The following is an 18,083-nucleotide window of genomic DNA, read 5'->3' as shown; positions in this document are numbered from 1 at the left end:
TAATACTCAAGGACAAACTGAACAGGTGATGGATAGTGATTTACATTTTTAATTACATTTATCTGCATGTGTGCATGCCATGTTGCACTTAGGAAGGGTAGGGGATTTCTTGTGAGACTTAGTTGTCACCTTTTACCACGTGCTTCCTAGGATTCAAACGTAGGTTCAGGTTTGGCAACAAGTGCTTTTACCCTATGAGCTAGCTTACCAGCCCTAGACTGATTGTACTGGTCATGATCTAACACAAACTAACTTCACTATCTCAATTACCTAACTATAACAACAGAATAGCACTTTTTAGTGAAAAGGGAATAATTCCAGTTGAGTACAGAAGGGATTGCTGAGTCAATCTGGATCTAAAAACAATCCAACAGTTTCATATGCTGAATTAAACTGAAGCTGTTCCCTGATCTTAAAACTAGGCAAAGGTAGAAGCAAACCTTAAGAAGCTCTGTGCATCTACTGCTCTGTGGTGCCCTGTTGCGACCACTGTATTTTAACAAGCATTCACAGAACAACTTACTCTCGGATGTAATTTTCTCAGTTCCTGGATGTTTTATTCGTTCCCAGGGATTTGTCTCTTTCCGTTCACAATCTTTAGCATCAAAAACTTCTTTTTCTTCCTTTCTCTTTTGTCTCATTTTGTCATAAGTAGATTTTGCAATAGAAACTTTAGTCTGCATGAAAAAGTTGAAATATCTGAAATTATTTAGGAAGCTTGACTTTTAAAATATCTTTATTTCAGAAAAGTGTGTGCATGTACACATGTGTGCAAGCATGGTGAGAAAGAGCAAGTGAACAGGAGAAATACATAAGCATATTAAATGAAAACAAACTATACTGTTTTGAGACAGGATCTCACATAGCCCAGGTTGGCCTTTCCCTCTCTATGTAGTCCAAACACTTTGAACTCATCATTTTACTGCCTCTTCCTCCTAATGTGCTAAGATTATAGATATATATTACTGATCCTGGACCAACTATGTTTTTTTTAAATCCTCATTTTAGAACTAAAATCTGAAAGAATTATATAGTACTAATATTTAATTAAATTCACGCTTAAGAATATCAATCTATCAGTGTTTAAAAATATCCCTTAAGCTGGGCAGTGGTAGCGCATGCCTTTAATCCCAGCACTTGGGAGGCAGAGCCAGATGGATTTCTGAATTCAAAGCCAGCCTGGTCTACAGAGTGAGTTCCAAGACAGTCTGGGCAATACAAAGAAACCCTGTCTCAAAAAAAACCCAAAAAAACAAAACAAAACAAAAATACCAAAAAAAAAAAAAAAAAAGGAAAGAAAAGAAAATATCCCTTAAACTGTTTTGTTTTTGTTTTTTTATAATTTCAGCTTCACTCTCTTTATTTATTTATTAAGATTTATTTATTATATGTAAGTACACTGCATCTGTTTTCAGATACTCCAGAAGAGGGCATCTGATCTCATTACAGATAGTTGTGAGCCACTATGTGGTTGCTGGGAATTCAGAATACCCAGGACCTCTCAGGACCTCTGGAACTCAGGACCTCTGGAAGAGCAGTCAGTGTTCTTAACCACTGAACCATCTCTCTAGCCCTAAACTGTTGAATATATATATGCATACAACAATACTATATAAATCATGAGTACAGCATAAAAGCATACTATATATCACAAATTTAAGTGATTAAAAACCAGAAATTTCAATTACCTAAAATATTAAAAATATAAATCAAGGGCCTGGTGAGACAGTTCTGTTTATAAAAAATAAACAGAAATTCAAGTTAAAATTGTAGAACACAAACAAAGCCAGGTATAGTGGCAAACTTCTAGTTCTTCTACAAGGTGGGAGATAGAAACAGTAGAATTCCCAGAAAGCTTGTCTAGCAACTAGCCTGGCTTATAGAGTATAGTGATGGAGATGTTCCTTCTAACAAGGTAGAAGTTGTGTTTTCACTTCCACACAAACACACACCACCCCACACCCCGATCTTCACATGCATGCGCGCGCGCACACACACACACACAAACACACACGAACGTGCACACACACACATGAATACACATGCAAGAAACACACAAACAAGTTCAAAATAAAAGTAAAGTTGTTAATTAAAAGAAGTTTGCCACCCCACATCTTATATAAAGTACATTTTGAGATTATAGCTAAAGATTAATGGACAGCCTTACATCTTTGTCATTTTCAGCATCAAGATATAGTGGAGTATTATGCTGGACTGCTCTTCCATAAATCCCTGATGGTGGTTCAATGCTTGGTTTCACTGAAAATGTATCCTCATTTTCCACAGAGGCTATCACTGGCTGGTTGCAAGTTGTTGGTGCTGAATTTGGGTTTCCAAATACACCTGCAATCAAACCATCAAACAGTTACTGTTCATGTAATGGCACTCTAGATAGCAAATTTTAATATCATGTATTTCATTTAAGAAAAACAATACACAGACAAGCACATGTTAAATAACCATGAAATACACAAACAAGTATCCTAAGCAGACAAGAAGATCATTGTTTCTGAAAGGTGAAAACCACGTATCTAAGTGAGGCTCCTGGGAAGACTCATAAAAGACTGCTGTGAACTATATATTTAAGATGATTTCTATGTGCAAAACTTTGAACTGGGATTTATTTAAGTACACAAAGAAGGAAGGAAAGCATAAATTCTGAAGTAGATACAGTTTTATGGAAAGTTGGACCAAAAAAAAAAAAAAAAACTATGTCCTAGGTATAGTGGTTTGAGTACAAATGACCCCCATAGGCTTGTAAATTTTAAATTTTAATTCTTGGTCACTAGGATGGTCTTGTTGGAGGAAGTGTGTCCCTGAGAGTGTGCATTGAGGAGTCTGTCTCTTCCCGCTGCCTGTAGATGAAGATGTAGAACTCTCAGCTATTTCTGTCTGCACACTGCCATGCTTCCCGCAACAAGATAATGGACTAAACCTCTGAAACTGTAAGCCAGCCCCAATTAATAGTTGCTGTGCTCATCGTGTCTGTTCAGAGGGACAGACACTGACAAAGATATAACAAAAACTAAAATTATGGACAATAAATCTTCAGGAATAGCCTAGAGATAATCTGAGAGTCTTAAATGAGATTATCAAATGAAGTATTTCCAACAAATTCTATTTCATATTACCAAACAAAGAGATGCATTCTTTGCTGTGTATCTTACCACATCTTAGTTTTTCAGGGAAGAAAGAAAATAAGGAGCACCAGCACTAGCATTCACCTTACTCTGCTTTCTGACTGCACACACAACAGAAGTGTGAAGCGCTCCCTACAAATATTACAACTCAAGCTGCAGCACAACTTGGCAGCATAATTCACATGGATATTTTTCACACAGACAAAAACTAAGAGTTAAATAGCCATAAAAATTTATGTCAAAGTTCTGAAAATTACTGAGTCCAGGCAATGTATGATAGGAATAGGTTCTATACAAGGTGGACCTTGAGAGGCTACTGAATAAAACTGTGTCCACAACAGTCTCAGGCATTTGAACACTTGGTCCTCACTTGTTGATGTTATAGGTGTGGCCTTGCTGGAGAAGTATGCCACTGGGAGGGCCAGCTTTGAGAGTTCATAGCCTCGCCCTACTTCTGGTTTGCCCTCTCTGCTTCCTGCTCCTACCACCATGGCTGCCACCTGCTGTCATGCCTCCCTACCATGATGGGATGGTATCTTCTATGGCCTCTGCTTCAGTTTTTGACTCTAGGTTCCCCCTTGAGGCCCTGCCTTGGCTTCCCTTCCAGATGGACTGTAAACAGTAAGCCATGTCAACCCTTTCTTTTCCCACATCAGTGTAACCACAGCAACAGATACCATAGGACAAGCTATGAACACGAAGCCTAATTTGGAACGTAGGCCTCAGTAGGTAAAGATCCCAGGACCATGGAATATTTTTGAGGGAAGCTTCATACACAGAGTGGAGCAGGCTCAAGAAGAGGGCAATGTGCTGCAGATGGTAGAGCTGGAAAACCAGGGATACTCAGAGCCAAAGGACCAGAAATTGTGATTCTGAGACACATAGCTATAGGATTTGGCGGCACTTCTATTGAGTTTCTATCCTGCTTTGGTCTGATCTTTCCTTGGCTTTATTCCTCCTTTTTAAAATAGGCATGTTTATTTTGTATCATTGTATACTGAAGTATGCAACTTGGTTTTACTTTATTTTAAAATTTATTTTATCTTACTGGGGTTCATGCTATTATGCCTTTAGTCTCAAGAAATAATGGACTTTTTAATGGTGGGATTATGGGAAGTTTTGAAGTTGGAATAAATACATTTTGTATCATGAGATAATCATGACCCAGTGGGGCCAAAGGTGGAATGTTTTGATTCAAAGTGATGTATATGAACACATCAAACTGACAAGGGGTATAGACTTGTGATAATAAATCTACTCGATGGAAATTAGAATCATCTTAGAAACAACACTTCTTGGTTAGATAATGAAGACATTTCCAGAGAAGCTGACTGAGGGATGATGCCCCTTGAAGACTAGGTTGGGGTTCTATACCAAACAGAAAGCAGAAGCTAAGCTAAGCACGAACATTAATCTCTCTGCTCCTTACTGCAAATGCAGTGTACCAGCTACACTGCTGCCGTTATGACTTTCCCACCACAATGCACTCTACTCCCTGAAATCATGGGCTTAAGTTAAACTCCTTATCTCTCAAGTTGCTTTTTATAAGGTATCTGGTTACAGTCATGAGAAAAGTAAGGCAACATTCATTTTAAGAAAAAAAATTTAAAGATACTTAAAGTAATTATCCTACTTCAAGGTCTTCTTATATCTCCATAATATATAATATGGGTTCATTTTGATTTATTAGAAACAATACATTTTATATTATATTATTACAGATAAAGACTGCGATTTGGATTTTAAACCACAAAAAATTATCATAGTTACAAGCATCCAACTACTTTTTGAAAGCTTTTTTTTCTTGGGGGGGGAAAGTGGTTTGAGACAGGGTTTCTCTGTGTAGCCCTGGCTGTCCTAGAACACACTCTGTAGACCAGGCTGGCCTTGAACTCAAAAATCCACCTGCCTCTGCCTCCCAAGTGCTGGGATTAAGGACATGTGCCACCACTACCCAACACTTTTTGAAAGTTACTAATATGAACAACTTATAATTTCACTCAAGGGCAGAAATATGAATTTAAGCATTCATTTTTAATTATTTAAATTTAATATTGACAAGATTTGCTTATGTTTAAAGAATGTATAAATTCATAGGCTAGATAACTTTAAAATACCTTTTCCAACAATTACTACTGAGTCTTCTGATAAAGTATTTGTAGATGTGAAGTCAAAACTGGAAATCTGCTGTAAATTTGATGACCTCGTAAATCCTAAAACAAAGAAAAAGGAAGAAAGGGTAAGCAAAAAACACATTTAAAAATACTACAGTATATTTTAACACATGTGGCCTTTTAAAATTGAAAGTTTATTTCATAAAAAATACAGATGAACTAATTCAATAAATATTTAAAATCAGAATACCCACTATACATTAGCTACCACAGAGAACAACAATAAAACCTTTCTTCCCTTAAGAAATTTACACAGGTCAGGGTTGAAGATGAGAGAAACATACAATCATATATATAGTCGTGCATTGATCATCAGAGAGCTAAGCAATAAAAGTGGAGGAAGCAGTTCATACCAAAAAGAGATGAGGCCAATCTCAAGAAAACTGCATTCTTCTAGGCTGCTCAAATTGGTTTACTTCCCCAGCTTACAGAGTCTAACATTCTTGACCACCTTCCTCTTCTGTTATTTCAGATGATCAGAAATAATGAACTACAAGTCTCTCCTCCCTCCTTTCCTTCTCTGTCATTTTTAAGGCAGAATCTTGCTATGTATCCCAGAGTAGTCTCAAATGCACAAGCATCTTGCCTCTACCTCCTGAGTCTTGAAACTGCAGGTATGCACCACTATGTCTAGCTAAAATGTTCATCTTTCCAGTTCCACAGTTGTCACATGCCCCATAACTCCCCCCCACCCCCACCCACCCCCAGGCAGCTCTTTACTTATTAAAACACACTGTACACTAGGCTGGCCATAAACTCATGGTAGCCCTCCAGTCACAAGCTCCCATATACTGAGACTACAAGAAGGAACTACCACCTACCTAAAGAAACTGCTTTAAGTGCAGCTAGCATAGAACAACTTAGGAAATGGACAAAGCACTCATTCACAGTACTGATCACTATTGCAGTTTAAAAAGATAAGTTACAGTGGTTAGTGACAACAGAGTTCTAGCTAGTAGAAGGAAGTGCCTTCCTGCTGCCCTATCTTGGGCCCACAGTTACCACCTACATAAACAACTTACATAATTTTCTTCCTGTATCTGAGTGATGAAATGTCTTATAAAAAAAGCTGTTGGTGCTGGGCGGCAGTGGCGAACACCTTTAATCCCAGCACTTGGGAGGCAGAGGCAGGCAGATTTCTGAGTTCAAGGCCAGCCTGGTCTACAGAGTGAGTTCCAGGACAGCCAGGGCTACACAGAGAAACCCTGTCTCGAAAAACAAAACAAAGCTATTGGTGTGTATGTGCCTATATATGTTCTTGGGGTAAAGCTCAGTATGGATTCCTAGTTTTAACTAATGTTTACTCTTTTTTGCATTGGCTCCTTTAGACAAGAACATAGACCATAAACCTAAAAAGTTATTTAAGAAATAACCTATCAGTAGAATGGTAAGTTAAAAACCTTAAAGTTAAGAATTCTTAGTATTACTTTTGCTTGGTATACTTAGAAAAGGTTCTGACTTAGATATATTGAATATTAAAATTTTAATTTGTCATGAAATTTACAAACCTTTTGTATGCTTATGTCTTGGGTGTTCCTTATTTTGTATTTTTAAAGCACTAGGTGAAATGTCATGTGACCTATTATCTTCAAAATCACCACATCCAAACCCATAGTTCATACGTTGACCAATTATGCTTACACTGGATGTTGTTATCCCTATAAAATAAAATAATATTTATTTAAATTATTTGGTAATATTTACAATGGGTATATATCTCTCCTCTAAATCTATTTTGTTAAATACTTTTTTAAAAAGATCAGCAATATAATATTAGAATTATGTTAGTAATTTTTAAAGTTTTAATATATTTTAAGCCAAGTTAATTTTCAGTGAAATAAAAAATATAATGTTTGAAAGAGTTAAATAAATAATTATATGTTAAATGACGTAGTGGTGCATACCTGTAATCCTAGCATCCAAGAACTAGAGATAGGATCATAAGTCTGAGGTCAGCCTAGGCTACATTAAAAAGTTCAATGACAACTAGGGCTACAAAAATGAGTTAAGAACTTAACTGATTAAATTAATAAATAAAATCTTATATTTTTCACAAAAAAGAAAAAATTCAAATATTATATTAATGGCTAATTTTATACAAGAAAGAAAGAAAAAAAGGAAAAAAGGAAGAAAGAATAAAGAAAAGAAAAGGAAAACCAATCCAAATTGCTACAAGAGAGGCATAGAGGGGCTTATGCTTTTTACTCCTTTCTCTTGTGCTCCCATGTGATGAGTGTACACTGGAATGGCTAATGATGCAGACATTTCACATGATTAAGAACTCTGTACCTGAAATCATGCTTAACAGACCGTAGATTTCTGCCCTGCAACTTAACTGCTAAGAGATCCTGGTAAGCCATTTAGTGTGTGTAAAATTGGAAGGAGAGTAAAAACTTTCCCAGAACTGTCACATGAAAAGAAAAAAAGACCAAAAAACCCCCCAAAAAACAACAAGAACAAACCCCTGTTGACTTCCCCCTCCCACTGCTTGCCACGCCACCCTCTCCCACTTATTGGCCCTGGCATTCCCCTACACTGGGGCACAGAACCTTCACAGGACAAAGGGCCTCTCCTCCCATTGATGTTCGACTTTGCAATCCTCTACTATACACATGCTGCCAGAACAATCAGTCCCACTATATATAGTCTTTGGTTGGTGGTTGAGTCCCTGGGAGATGTGGACATTTTATTCCTTCTTAAAAGGGGGAACAAAATACCCACAGAAGGAGTTGCAGAGACTAACTATGGAGCAGAGACTGAAGGAAGGACAAGCCAGCCTGATATAGTTATCTCCTGAGAGGCTCTGACAGTACCTGACTAATACAGAAGTAGAGGCTCACAGCCATCCACTGAACTGAATATAGGGTCCCCAATGAAGGAGTTAGAGAAAGGACCAAAGGAGCTGAAGGGTTTGCAGCCCCTTAGGACGAACAACAATATGAACTAACCAGTCAGTGCTCTTAAACCCTGAGCTATCTCTGCAGCCCCATCTGAATGTTTAAATCTACATTTTACTGTTTAAATCGTCTATACTCTACCACTACTGGAGCTACAAAATGTTTACAAAACAAAAATCCCTATTCAGTATTTTTGCATCCCTGCCCATTTTAATATATAACTCCAACATAAAACAGCAAGCAATAATATACTTCATTTTTAGATAATGCAATACTCAGGGCTGAAGAGATGGCTCAACAGTTAAGAGTACTGAATGGTCTTCCAAAAAACCCAGATTCAATTTCCAATAACCACATGACAGCTGACAATTGTTTATAACTCCAGTTGCAGGGGATCTGACACATTCATACAGACCTACATGCAGGTAAAATACCAGTACACATAAAGCAAAAATAAATCTTAAGTAATATAATACTATAATGAAAATAAAATAGCTGGAAAAGTGCTGGCTGTTGGAAGCTGAGCTAGGAAGGACATAAAAGGTTTCAGTTAGCCGGGCAGTGTTGGTGCACGCCTTTAGTTCCAGCACTTGGGAGGCAGAGGCAGGTGGATTTCTGAGTTTGAGGCCAGCCTGATCTACAGAGTGAGTTCCAGGACAGCCAGGGCTATACAGAGAAACCCTGTCTCGAAAAACAAACAAACAAAAAAAGGTTTCAGTTAAGTTTACAAAAACACTGCTTACATGAGCATAGCCCTAGGTTAGATCCCCAGTACCACATAAGACTGGCATAGCATTACATGTCAGAATCCCAGAACTTGTGAGGTAAAGCCAAGAGGATCAGATGTTCATGGCCACACAGCAAGTCAAGACCACCTGGCTACATGAGACTTTCTTTCAAAAAACTAAAACAAAAACCTCATTTTAAATGATAATGGTCTTAATTTTAAAATTCTTAGTTTTAATAGTTAATCTAGATATTAGACATTAGTAGAATATACTGGCTCTAGGTGGAAATATTTCTACTAATATTTGGTGCTGATGGTATTGGAAAATAATTTAGGAAATTCAGTATTATTTACATAAAAGATAAAGTATACAAGGAAACATTCCCTGGAAACACCGCAGTAAAGGCTTTATCATCTTTCTACCACTTCTGGTATACACAAACACACATTCTTTACTCCGGTCAGTATACTTGTTTTCATGTTTTACAATAAACAAAAGTACTTCTGTAGGAATCACTTACTGATAACAAAGCAAGCTCAAATGAAAATGATCTTAAACATTATCAATTTAATAGTTTGACAGACTGTTCAATTTATCAAGGGTATATTAAAGTATACTCAGTAACAACAGTGGTTCTTAAGTTTGTCACTAGAATCCCCAAGACTTGATAAGAACACTGATTTCTCATCATAAACAGGAGTTCGCTAGGTATGAGGTATGGTCTCAGAATCTATTCACATGTAAAAATTAAGTATGTATGGAAATTACTAAATATTTGTTAATTTTGAGAAAACACAATAATATTACACATAGAGGTAGGTATTATAATCCATCCTGATTGGTATAAACACCGCCTTAGTTCACAAAAGCAGCAGCAGAAAGGAGCTCAAACCTAGGCTTTAGCTCAGGTAGTTTTTCCTAAAGATTACAACTACATTCAATCTAGGAACCAGCTGCCTCTTCAACCCTGTACAAATATAAATAAAATTATAAATGCTAGGATGCTCAGTATTAAAAATGATTAAAGAATTAGTTTAAGAATTTCTTTATGTCCCTCCCTATAGTGATATATACTAGTGAAAGTCCACCAGGTTCTTTATATGTGCTTTATATAATTTATATATTATACTTTATATAATTTATATACTTTATATAATTTATATATTAAATTGATAATGTTTAAGATCATTTTCATTTGAGCTTGCTTTGTTATCAGTAAGTGATTCCTACAGAAGTACTTTTGTTTATTGTAAAACATGAAAACAAGTATGCTTAAGGCTCCATTACTCTTCTCCAGGTTTTTATTATTAGATTGAGAAATAAAGTTTCAAAGTGGTTAATTTGTACATGGTGTGACTATTACTATATATTAACTTGGAATTATAGTGGTGGCCTTTAATACACTAAAGCTAGTAAATAATGACTCTGTATGTTGAGTATATATCTCAATGTTGAATATTAGCTTTTGCAAGCCAAAAAGTCAAGCATACTCATTTAAGTCAAGTATTCAAGATTAGGACAGGCACTTGGCAGATAACTGAGGAAAACAATCACTGGAAACCAAGAATCTGAGAGTTACCTGGACTCAGTGGCACATGCTTATAACCTCAGCATTCAGAAGGCTAAGGGAGGGGTACTGCCAGTTCTAGTCAGTGTTACATAGAGACTTCTTGAAAAAAAAATAATAATAAAAAAGAATTTGAGAGTCAAAGAAAAAACATAATTGCAGTAGCATAAATGAGTGTGTGGCTCAGTCATAGAGGACTTGCTTAGCATGTACATGGCCACACAAGAGACCAAACACACATGCAAAAATCTTATCTGCAAGACAACATTATAAAGCATAGAATAGTATACAAAAAAGGTTAATTATCAATACTTCTGTGACACAGAGAAAGCAATTGAGCCAGAGGGCAGGGTGCATATACGGGTATCCATAAGAAGTCTAAGCAAATGCTAAAGGATAGAAAGTGGACTCAATATGCTCTGAGTCTAACTGGTCTAAATGACTGAGTCAAGAGGTCTGATAAGAAAGGAAAAGGGGGGAAAATGAACTTGGAAAGGTCAGCAGGAATTAGATTGTTGAGAAATGGCCAATGTGGTCAGTTCACAAAGGGAAATAGATTATGAGTGAAACAGACTTCAACTGCAGGCTAACCAGGTAAGAAATAAGGAATTGTGAAAGAAAGCTGTGGTGATGGGGTTAAAAAGGATAAAACTAAAACATATCTAAAAACAGAAAGTTAATTATCTTATAAATAATCATATACAGGTAATTATAATGTAAATTACCTCTATAATTGTTAGTAGTTTTTACATTGAAATCATAAACATACAGCCCCGTTTGGTATAATTTAACCACAATTCAATATAGTTTTACTAATCAAGAAAAGTCATATCCAGGTTCAACTTTTAACAGACTAGAGTGTAAATATTTTTCAAAATGATTACTAATTTTTAAATGTATTTTCTGAGAAGTGATAATCTCAGGGTCAGAAAACTCTAACACAGACATACAGACATATTTAGTAGTTCATGTACATGTTAAGAAACAATAGTTAACTATTAGAAACTATTAACTATTGTCAGCTAATAGTAGCTAGATGAATATATTTTTTGAAACCTGGTGTTCTCAAACGATTATATATTAGAATTATGAAGAGAGCTCTCAAAACGCTGACAGTTGAGTCTCAATGAATACCGACTAAACAAAATATTGCATAGAGGAATCTGGCACATCAAGAACAATGACTAAGTCAAGTAAATATTTTTTTCCTAATCAAAGCCATGTTACTCTCATTAGAGTGGCTTTTTAATGAGTTATGATTAATTACAAACTGTTAAATACAAAAAACTAAATCTAAGATGTATTTCCTATCTTTTTTCAAATTACAAAACAATCATATTCTTTATAAAGCATATTCACAAAACATAGAATACCTGTACTGGGACTTTGTTCAGCAGCATGGGAGATTTTCTTTGCAGAAGAAAGTCTTGTTGAACAAGGTTTTGATCCAAATGTCGGAAATATGTCTGACCTAATGAAAGAAAGTAATTTCAATAAACATTTACAATTCAGAATTGTGTAACACTCACATCACTTATTGTATTCTTTTCCTTAACTCATTAGCATGCTAGGTAAACATGAAAACAAGAATTAAAAAATATGGCTAAAAATTTTGTTGCTGTTTGTGTGGGGTCATTTTGTGTTGACTTTGAGACTAAGTCTCACTATGTAGTCTTGGCTGTCCTTCAATTCACTATCAAGACTCAGAGATCCATTTGTTTCTGTTTCCCAAGCGACGGGATTAAACTTGTATATGACCGTGCCTGGACCAGTTAAGTGCTTTTGACTGCCTGAACCATAAAGGAACTAAATTATCCAAATTATCTCCTAAGTTACTATACACATGTATACTCTACCATTATGTAGAGAAAAACTGGACTGTACTACTAACAATAGCAAAAACTGAGTTTTGTAAATGCTATTTTCTAAAAACTTTTCTTTGCTCTACCATTTACATATTATGAAGGCCCATGGACCTTGCTTAACAAGTAAGCAAGCCTTCATCATTAAATAATATTAAATCTGGAATGCAAAGAAATCTAGTAAATGTTATAATTCAATAAGTGACAGACATTTCACAAAGCAATACAATTTACTAACTAGTTACCATGTATATTTTCCATTGGTCCTATTAAGAAATCAAATTAAGTAATTAAAATTTCAATCTTTATTTTGTGTCCATAAATGTATCTATGTGTGAGTGCATGTGTGCAACAGTGTGCATGTGGTGGTCAGAAACTCTTTCTTTCCTTCCACCATGTGGGTCCTGGGGCTCAAAACTGGGTCATCAGGCTTGGTGTTAAGCACCTTTATTCTGAGAGCCATCTCAATGATTTGTTTTGAAGCTTTTGAAAGAGCCAATTCTCTAGACTACTAGAAATGTAAAATCATAGTGAGTATATTTTAGTTGGATGAAAGAAAACTCTTCATTCTAAAAGTATGGATTTCAGCACCGTTTCTCTCTCAGCTCACTGAGAGGCGATTCGTCTCAGGAGATAGTGATGCTCTTTGCTCAGGACTTTTTTTAAATTTTTTTTTATTTTTCGAGACAGGGTTTCTCTGTGTAACCCTGGCTATCCTGGAACTCACTCTGTAGACCAGGCTAGCCTCAAACTCTAAAAACTGCCTGCCTTTGCCTCCCAAGTGCTGGGATTAAAGGTACATGCCACCACCATCCTGCGCTCATGACTCTTGAAGCAAGATTCAAGTTGGCTAGGAATAATTATTCTATACTTAGGAAGCTGAGGCAAGAGAATTCCAAGAGTAAAGCCATCCTAGACTATAAAGCAGCCTGGACAACTTGACAAAACCATTTAAGCAAACAAACAAACAAAACCCCCCAAAACATAAAAGGGCTGCAGATAGAGTCAGAAATTCCACGCTTGTTGTCTAGCAGCTGCAAGACCCTGTTCAATTCTCAGGATCATCCTCATTCCCCTAAATGAATGCATTCCAAACCTGTGAAACTCAAAATGTAGAAATCATAAGTTCTTTAAAGGTAACGAGGTCAAACTCATCTAAAAGAGTTCAATACTTGAAGAAAATAAGAGACATAATTTTAAATGTTGCAAATATAAAATGAACTTATCTTCCCAATTGGTTTGAAATTTTTAACATTATGTTGCAACTGTAGGAGTTATAACACAACATTTCATCTTCTTACAGGATCAATGAAGGACATTAGGTCTAAAAGGGTCTAAAAATTACATGTTTAATGCTCATTGTAAGTTATTTTGTTAAAAGTCATGCTAGATCTATTATGTAAATATATCCCAATATTCTAAGTAGGAACACTGATAGAATTTCCAGTAATAAAAGGTTTCTGAGTATAAGTTATGATTTAAGTTAAAAATGTAAAAGAGAAAACCATAGGATAAGACAAATTTCTAAAATGAAACATAAAAATTCTGCTAAATTCTATTATTGCTGATATTTAGACAGTCTCTACTTCAATTTGGGAGAGGTTTATCAAATTGAAGATAATTTTAAATTTTAAAAATTTACTTCTGATAGCTATTATTTAGTAACAAATAAAACCAAAAGGAAACAAAAGACTGACATCAAATTTTAGCAAGAATGAGCAACAGTTATAACTTTCACATTACCAATAGGAGTATAAAATTATGCTACAACTTAGAAAAACTATTTAGCAACTGTTTAAATATATATCTATCTACCCACATCATGGCATTTCTACTATTGACTTGCAGTCCCAAATAAAGGGAGAATTATTTCAAATGAAGTATTCTGTGACTATGAAGTCACAGAAATGCCCAGAATTCAGGGTGAGGTCACTTTCTCAGAGCAGAGGTTTTCCGGGAAAGTATAAAGAAGACAGGACTTGAATCCCAGAGCTGTTAATGTAGGCAGGTCAAATGAGCTACAACCATGGAATCCCAAGCTTTGTAAAATAATGGAAATAAAATATAAAAAACAGTGGGGCAACAGCTGGGCCTACTCATAATCTGGAGTGAACTTGTACTGACTTAAAAATAAAAATAAAAGACAACCAGCAAAAAAGTGAATGATTCAGAAAAAAGCTAAGGCACAAAGAGTGTTAGAATAAATCTTAGAGAAACAACTGAAGCATTTGATACAAGGTCACACACTCTTTCTATCCCTATTCCACTAAAGGTAAGCAAGGTGCCACTGGTGAAATTCCACATTGTGTTTTAAAGGCACTAAACTGTTTAAAGATTTTAAACTGTTCATTTTGTCTTGTTTTGTTTGAAATGTGGTAGCCTTAGCTAGACTAGAGCTTGTTATATAGGCTAGGATAGACTCAAGCTCAGAGATCTGCTTGCCTCTGCCTCCCCAGTGCTAGGTTAAAGGCATATGCCACCACAGCCAGCATATTTAAACATTTTAAGAACTAAAAATTAAATGGCTTTACTTCTTTTGTAGACACAATGTTAGAGGTCTAGATCACAAATTATAGGTGAATATCAACATGTCAGAAAATAAAGTACATTATTCTCTTCCCCTGGGGAGTTGTAGAAAGAGAAGAGGTCAATGATTCTTGGCTATACACTCCGCTTTCACTGTAAGAGCTGATGTTTGGAGAGGAGGCTCGGGAGGGGGAGTCAACGGTCAGCTCAAGCTTCATGGCAGAGTCGGGACTGTCAACATCAGAGGTACTGCTACTGCCACTGAGTTTGGCTCTTTTCTTAGCTGCGCTATTACGAAGGGACCTAAGAGAGCTCTGCATCTAGGAAAAAGAAAAAGAAACAACTCATGAGATCAATTCTTACATATATAAGAGCTGGCCTTAGATTTTTAAACTTCATTCACAAATGAAGGGCACAATGACTGAATATATTATATGAATTCAATTAATAATCAGTGACTCTGAAATCACAGATTATAAGTGAAAGAAGCTAGTCAGCTACTACAGCTCCTTCAAAATTCTAGAGAGGGTAACAAGGAATAAGCCCCTTCACAGAATGGGACATTTACATAAAACCTGCAAGGACTATACATCAAAGTAATGGATCAACATATGGAACTTCTAAATGAGCTACAAGTGAGTTATACTGCCAGCCCCCAACAGCAATTATTTTCATAAAGAATAAAAACTGTTATGGTATTAAAAACTACCATGTTTTCCCTTGTGAGCTGACTATATTACAAAATATGAAAAGGTTTTTAATGATTAAAAATGATATTTAGTTCTCACCTCTTCCTGATCCAAATCTTTATCTCTGAAATTCAATTCTGAAAGATCAATTGTAAGATTATCTTTTTCACTTTTCCAAATATCCTCAGGCTGTTTCTTCATGTGTCCCACTGTGCTTAAGTCAGCTTTATCAGGCAAAAGGCTTATTCCCCTAGGTATGGGAGGCACAGGTTTTGTCCCATTTAGGCCTCTTCGGGAAGAAGGTGATCTCACCAAGGCAGGTGTAAGTTGAACTGCAGTAGTTTTTTCTTGAAAATTTTCTCCTGCATAAAAAACATATATTTTATTTCTCTTAGTTTCATGGGAAGTATGTTTGAGTCATAAGTATTTAGAATACTGTAATTTTAAATTAAAGAGTAAATAATAGAGACTATTATATAAGAATAAAAGAATCAGAGAAATAAAAGTATCACTATTCAACAAAAAATAAGTGTATGAAATCCTTCATATTATATAAAATGCTATATATTAAGCTACATTTAGTTATCATAAATACTATTTATTAATGATAAATTCCAAAATAAGCCAGAAAGTTAACACATTTGGTCTCATTTCATTACACAAACAGTATTTCAGTGACTGGTATATGTTAAGCAGCATTGGGAACTGGGAAGAATAAGCTAATGCTAACACACACACACACACACACACACACACACACACACACACACTTTTGAGATTTTAGGGATCAAACTCAACACTTCACATATATACTAAGAGCAAGAGCTTTATCACTGTTATACCCACAGACCAAAATCTTAGTTTTTAATATGATTATTTGATCATATATGGAGAACAAACAAATTAATAGAAAAGTATAAAGGGTCAGTGTGAAGAGAATACTGTGATATAGCAGGCTGAGTAGAAAAGCTTATAGTTATAAAGTTAACTGTAGGTTTGTGAGTAACTTAAAAGCAGAATATCTTACCTCAGAGGAGGATAGAAAAGCATGTAGGATATAGGGATGCCTTTAAATAGACTTTATTTGGAAACTGGATTTGTCTGAATAAATTTACATACTAATGTCATGACTAAGGTGTAAGATATTATTATTATAATTGGTTTGTTTAGCTGGGCGGTGGTGAAGGCACGCCTTTAATCCCAGTACTTGGGAGGCAGAGGCAGGTGGATTTCAGAGTTCGAGGCCAGCCTGGTCTACAGAGTGAGTTCCAGAACAGCCAAGGCTACACAGAGAAACCCTGTCTCGAGCCCCAACCCCCCCCAAAATTGGTTTGTTTATGTGTTTTCAAGACAGGGTTTCTCTGTGTAGCAGAAGCCTACCTGTTCTGGACTTACTTTGTAGACCAGGCTGGGCTGAAACTCACAGAGACCTGCCTGCCTCTACCTACCAAATGCTGGGATTAAAGGCATGTGTCACCATGCCTGGCAAAGTGTAAGATATTAAGAGAGAATATTTTAGTTAGTAACAAGAGAAAATTTGTTACAATCCTTTTTTTTTTTTTAGCAAATAAACATTCTCAATGAATGTCAAGTACATGAATAGGTATAGTAAACTATGAAGGATTTTTATATTTTCAATGCTAAAAACTTGCTAGTAGGTCCTTGCAATATGTTACTTTATACTATAAAGAGCTGTTTCTTTCCCAGTTCTCAAAAAGCATCTTAAAGTGGCAATATAAGTAAAGAAATGGCCATTTCAAATCAATTTTTTTATTGTTTTTTTGCTCTATTAAGTATATTATTATGTACTTTCCTAAATATTTGCAGGCCACAGGAAAAACATAATTAGCTAGGTTTTAAATTTTAATAATGTTATATATTAACTTCAAAGCATTGATTCAAACATAAATAAACTTAAATAAAACACTGATCTTTACCATCGTTCCTACCTGTAGGGTCAGATGATTTCTGGTTGACAAGCTTTTTCTGTGGACTTGGCTTTGATAGTCCTTCGAAGCTCTTAAGAGGCCAAGAATTTGAGAAACTAATGGAATTATCTTGAGACTTCTTTGGTGATACAGAAAGAGGAGATGTGTGCTTTGGACTAGTTCGAGGTGATGAGAGAGGATAGGATGGAAGGATAAAGGGTCCTGGGCTTGCACTTGAACCAGAGTATGAAGAAGTTCTTTCTGATTGACTACCAAATGTTTGCTGTGTCTTACTGCCAAAATTAAGGCTAGCATATACTGTAACAAAACAAAGACAGTATGTTATTTACATATACATAGCCACTGTCTCAGAGTTCAAAGGCTTTTCCCCTTTCACATTTAGATCCCCCATATAGCATTTCTGTTTTTGTATGGTATCAGGGAAAAAACTAATTAATTTTGAGGAAAACACTTCATATCTTCAAATCCAAAGGTTTCTTATACTCCTGAAATTTTCTACTACATTGGTAGTTATTTTCTTCTTGTACTTTGCTAAAATTGTGTATATGTAA

General features: G+C 35.7%; 1 protein-coding gene across 2 annotated transcripts in view; it reads right to left on the bottom strand.

The window, feature by feature from the left end:
* The window catches only part of Togaram1 (TOG array regulator of axonemal microtubules 1), a 59,795-nt gene that overhangs the window by 27,239 nt on the left and 14,473 nt on the right, over positions 1 to 18,083 (bottom strand). Inside the window, exons 4-11 of one of the 2 annotated variants that reach the window (XM_031357518.1) lie at positions 17,533 to 17,829; positions 15,683 to 15,945; positions 14,976 to 15,214; positions 11,880 to 11,977; positions 6,823 to 6,972; positions 5,258 to 5,353; positions 2,168 to 2,343; positions 524 to 677 (exon numbers count right to left, since the gene is read on the bottom strand). In XM_031357518.1, coding sequence (XP_031213378.1) covers positions 524 to 677; positions 2,168 to 2,343; positions 5,258 to 5,353; positions 6,823 to 6,972; positions 11,880 to 11,977; positions 14,976 to 15,214; positions 15,683 to 15,945; positions 17,533 to 17,829 — 1,473 coding nt within the window. The remainder of the gene's footprint in view (positions 1 to 523; positions 678 to 2,167; positions 2,344 to 5,257; positions 5,354 to 6,822; positions 6,973 to 11,879; positions 11,978 to 14,975; positions 15,215 to 15,682; positions 15,946 to 17,532; positions 17,830 to 18,083) is intronic. The other variant, XM_031357519.1, reaches the window with a different exon arrangement.

Source organism: Mastomys coucha, unplaced genomic scaffold (assembly GCF_008632895.1).
Source record: "Mastomys coucha isolate ucsf_1 unplaced genomic scaffold, UCSF_Mcou_1 pScaffold6, whole genome shotgun sequence".
Classification (NCBI taxonomy): domain Eukaryota; kingdom Metazoa; phylum Chordata; class Mammalia; order Rodentia; family Muridae; genus Mastomys; species Mastomys coucha.
This window is presented reverse-complemented; position numbering and strand designations above follow the sequence as displayed.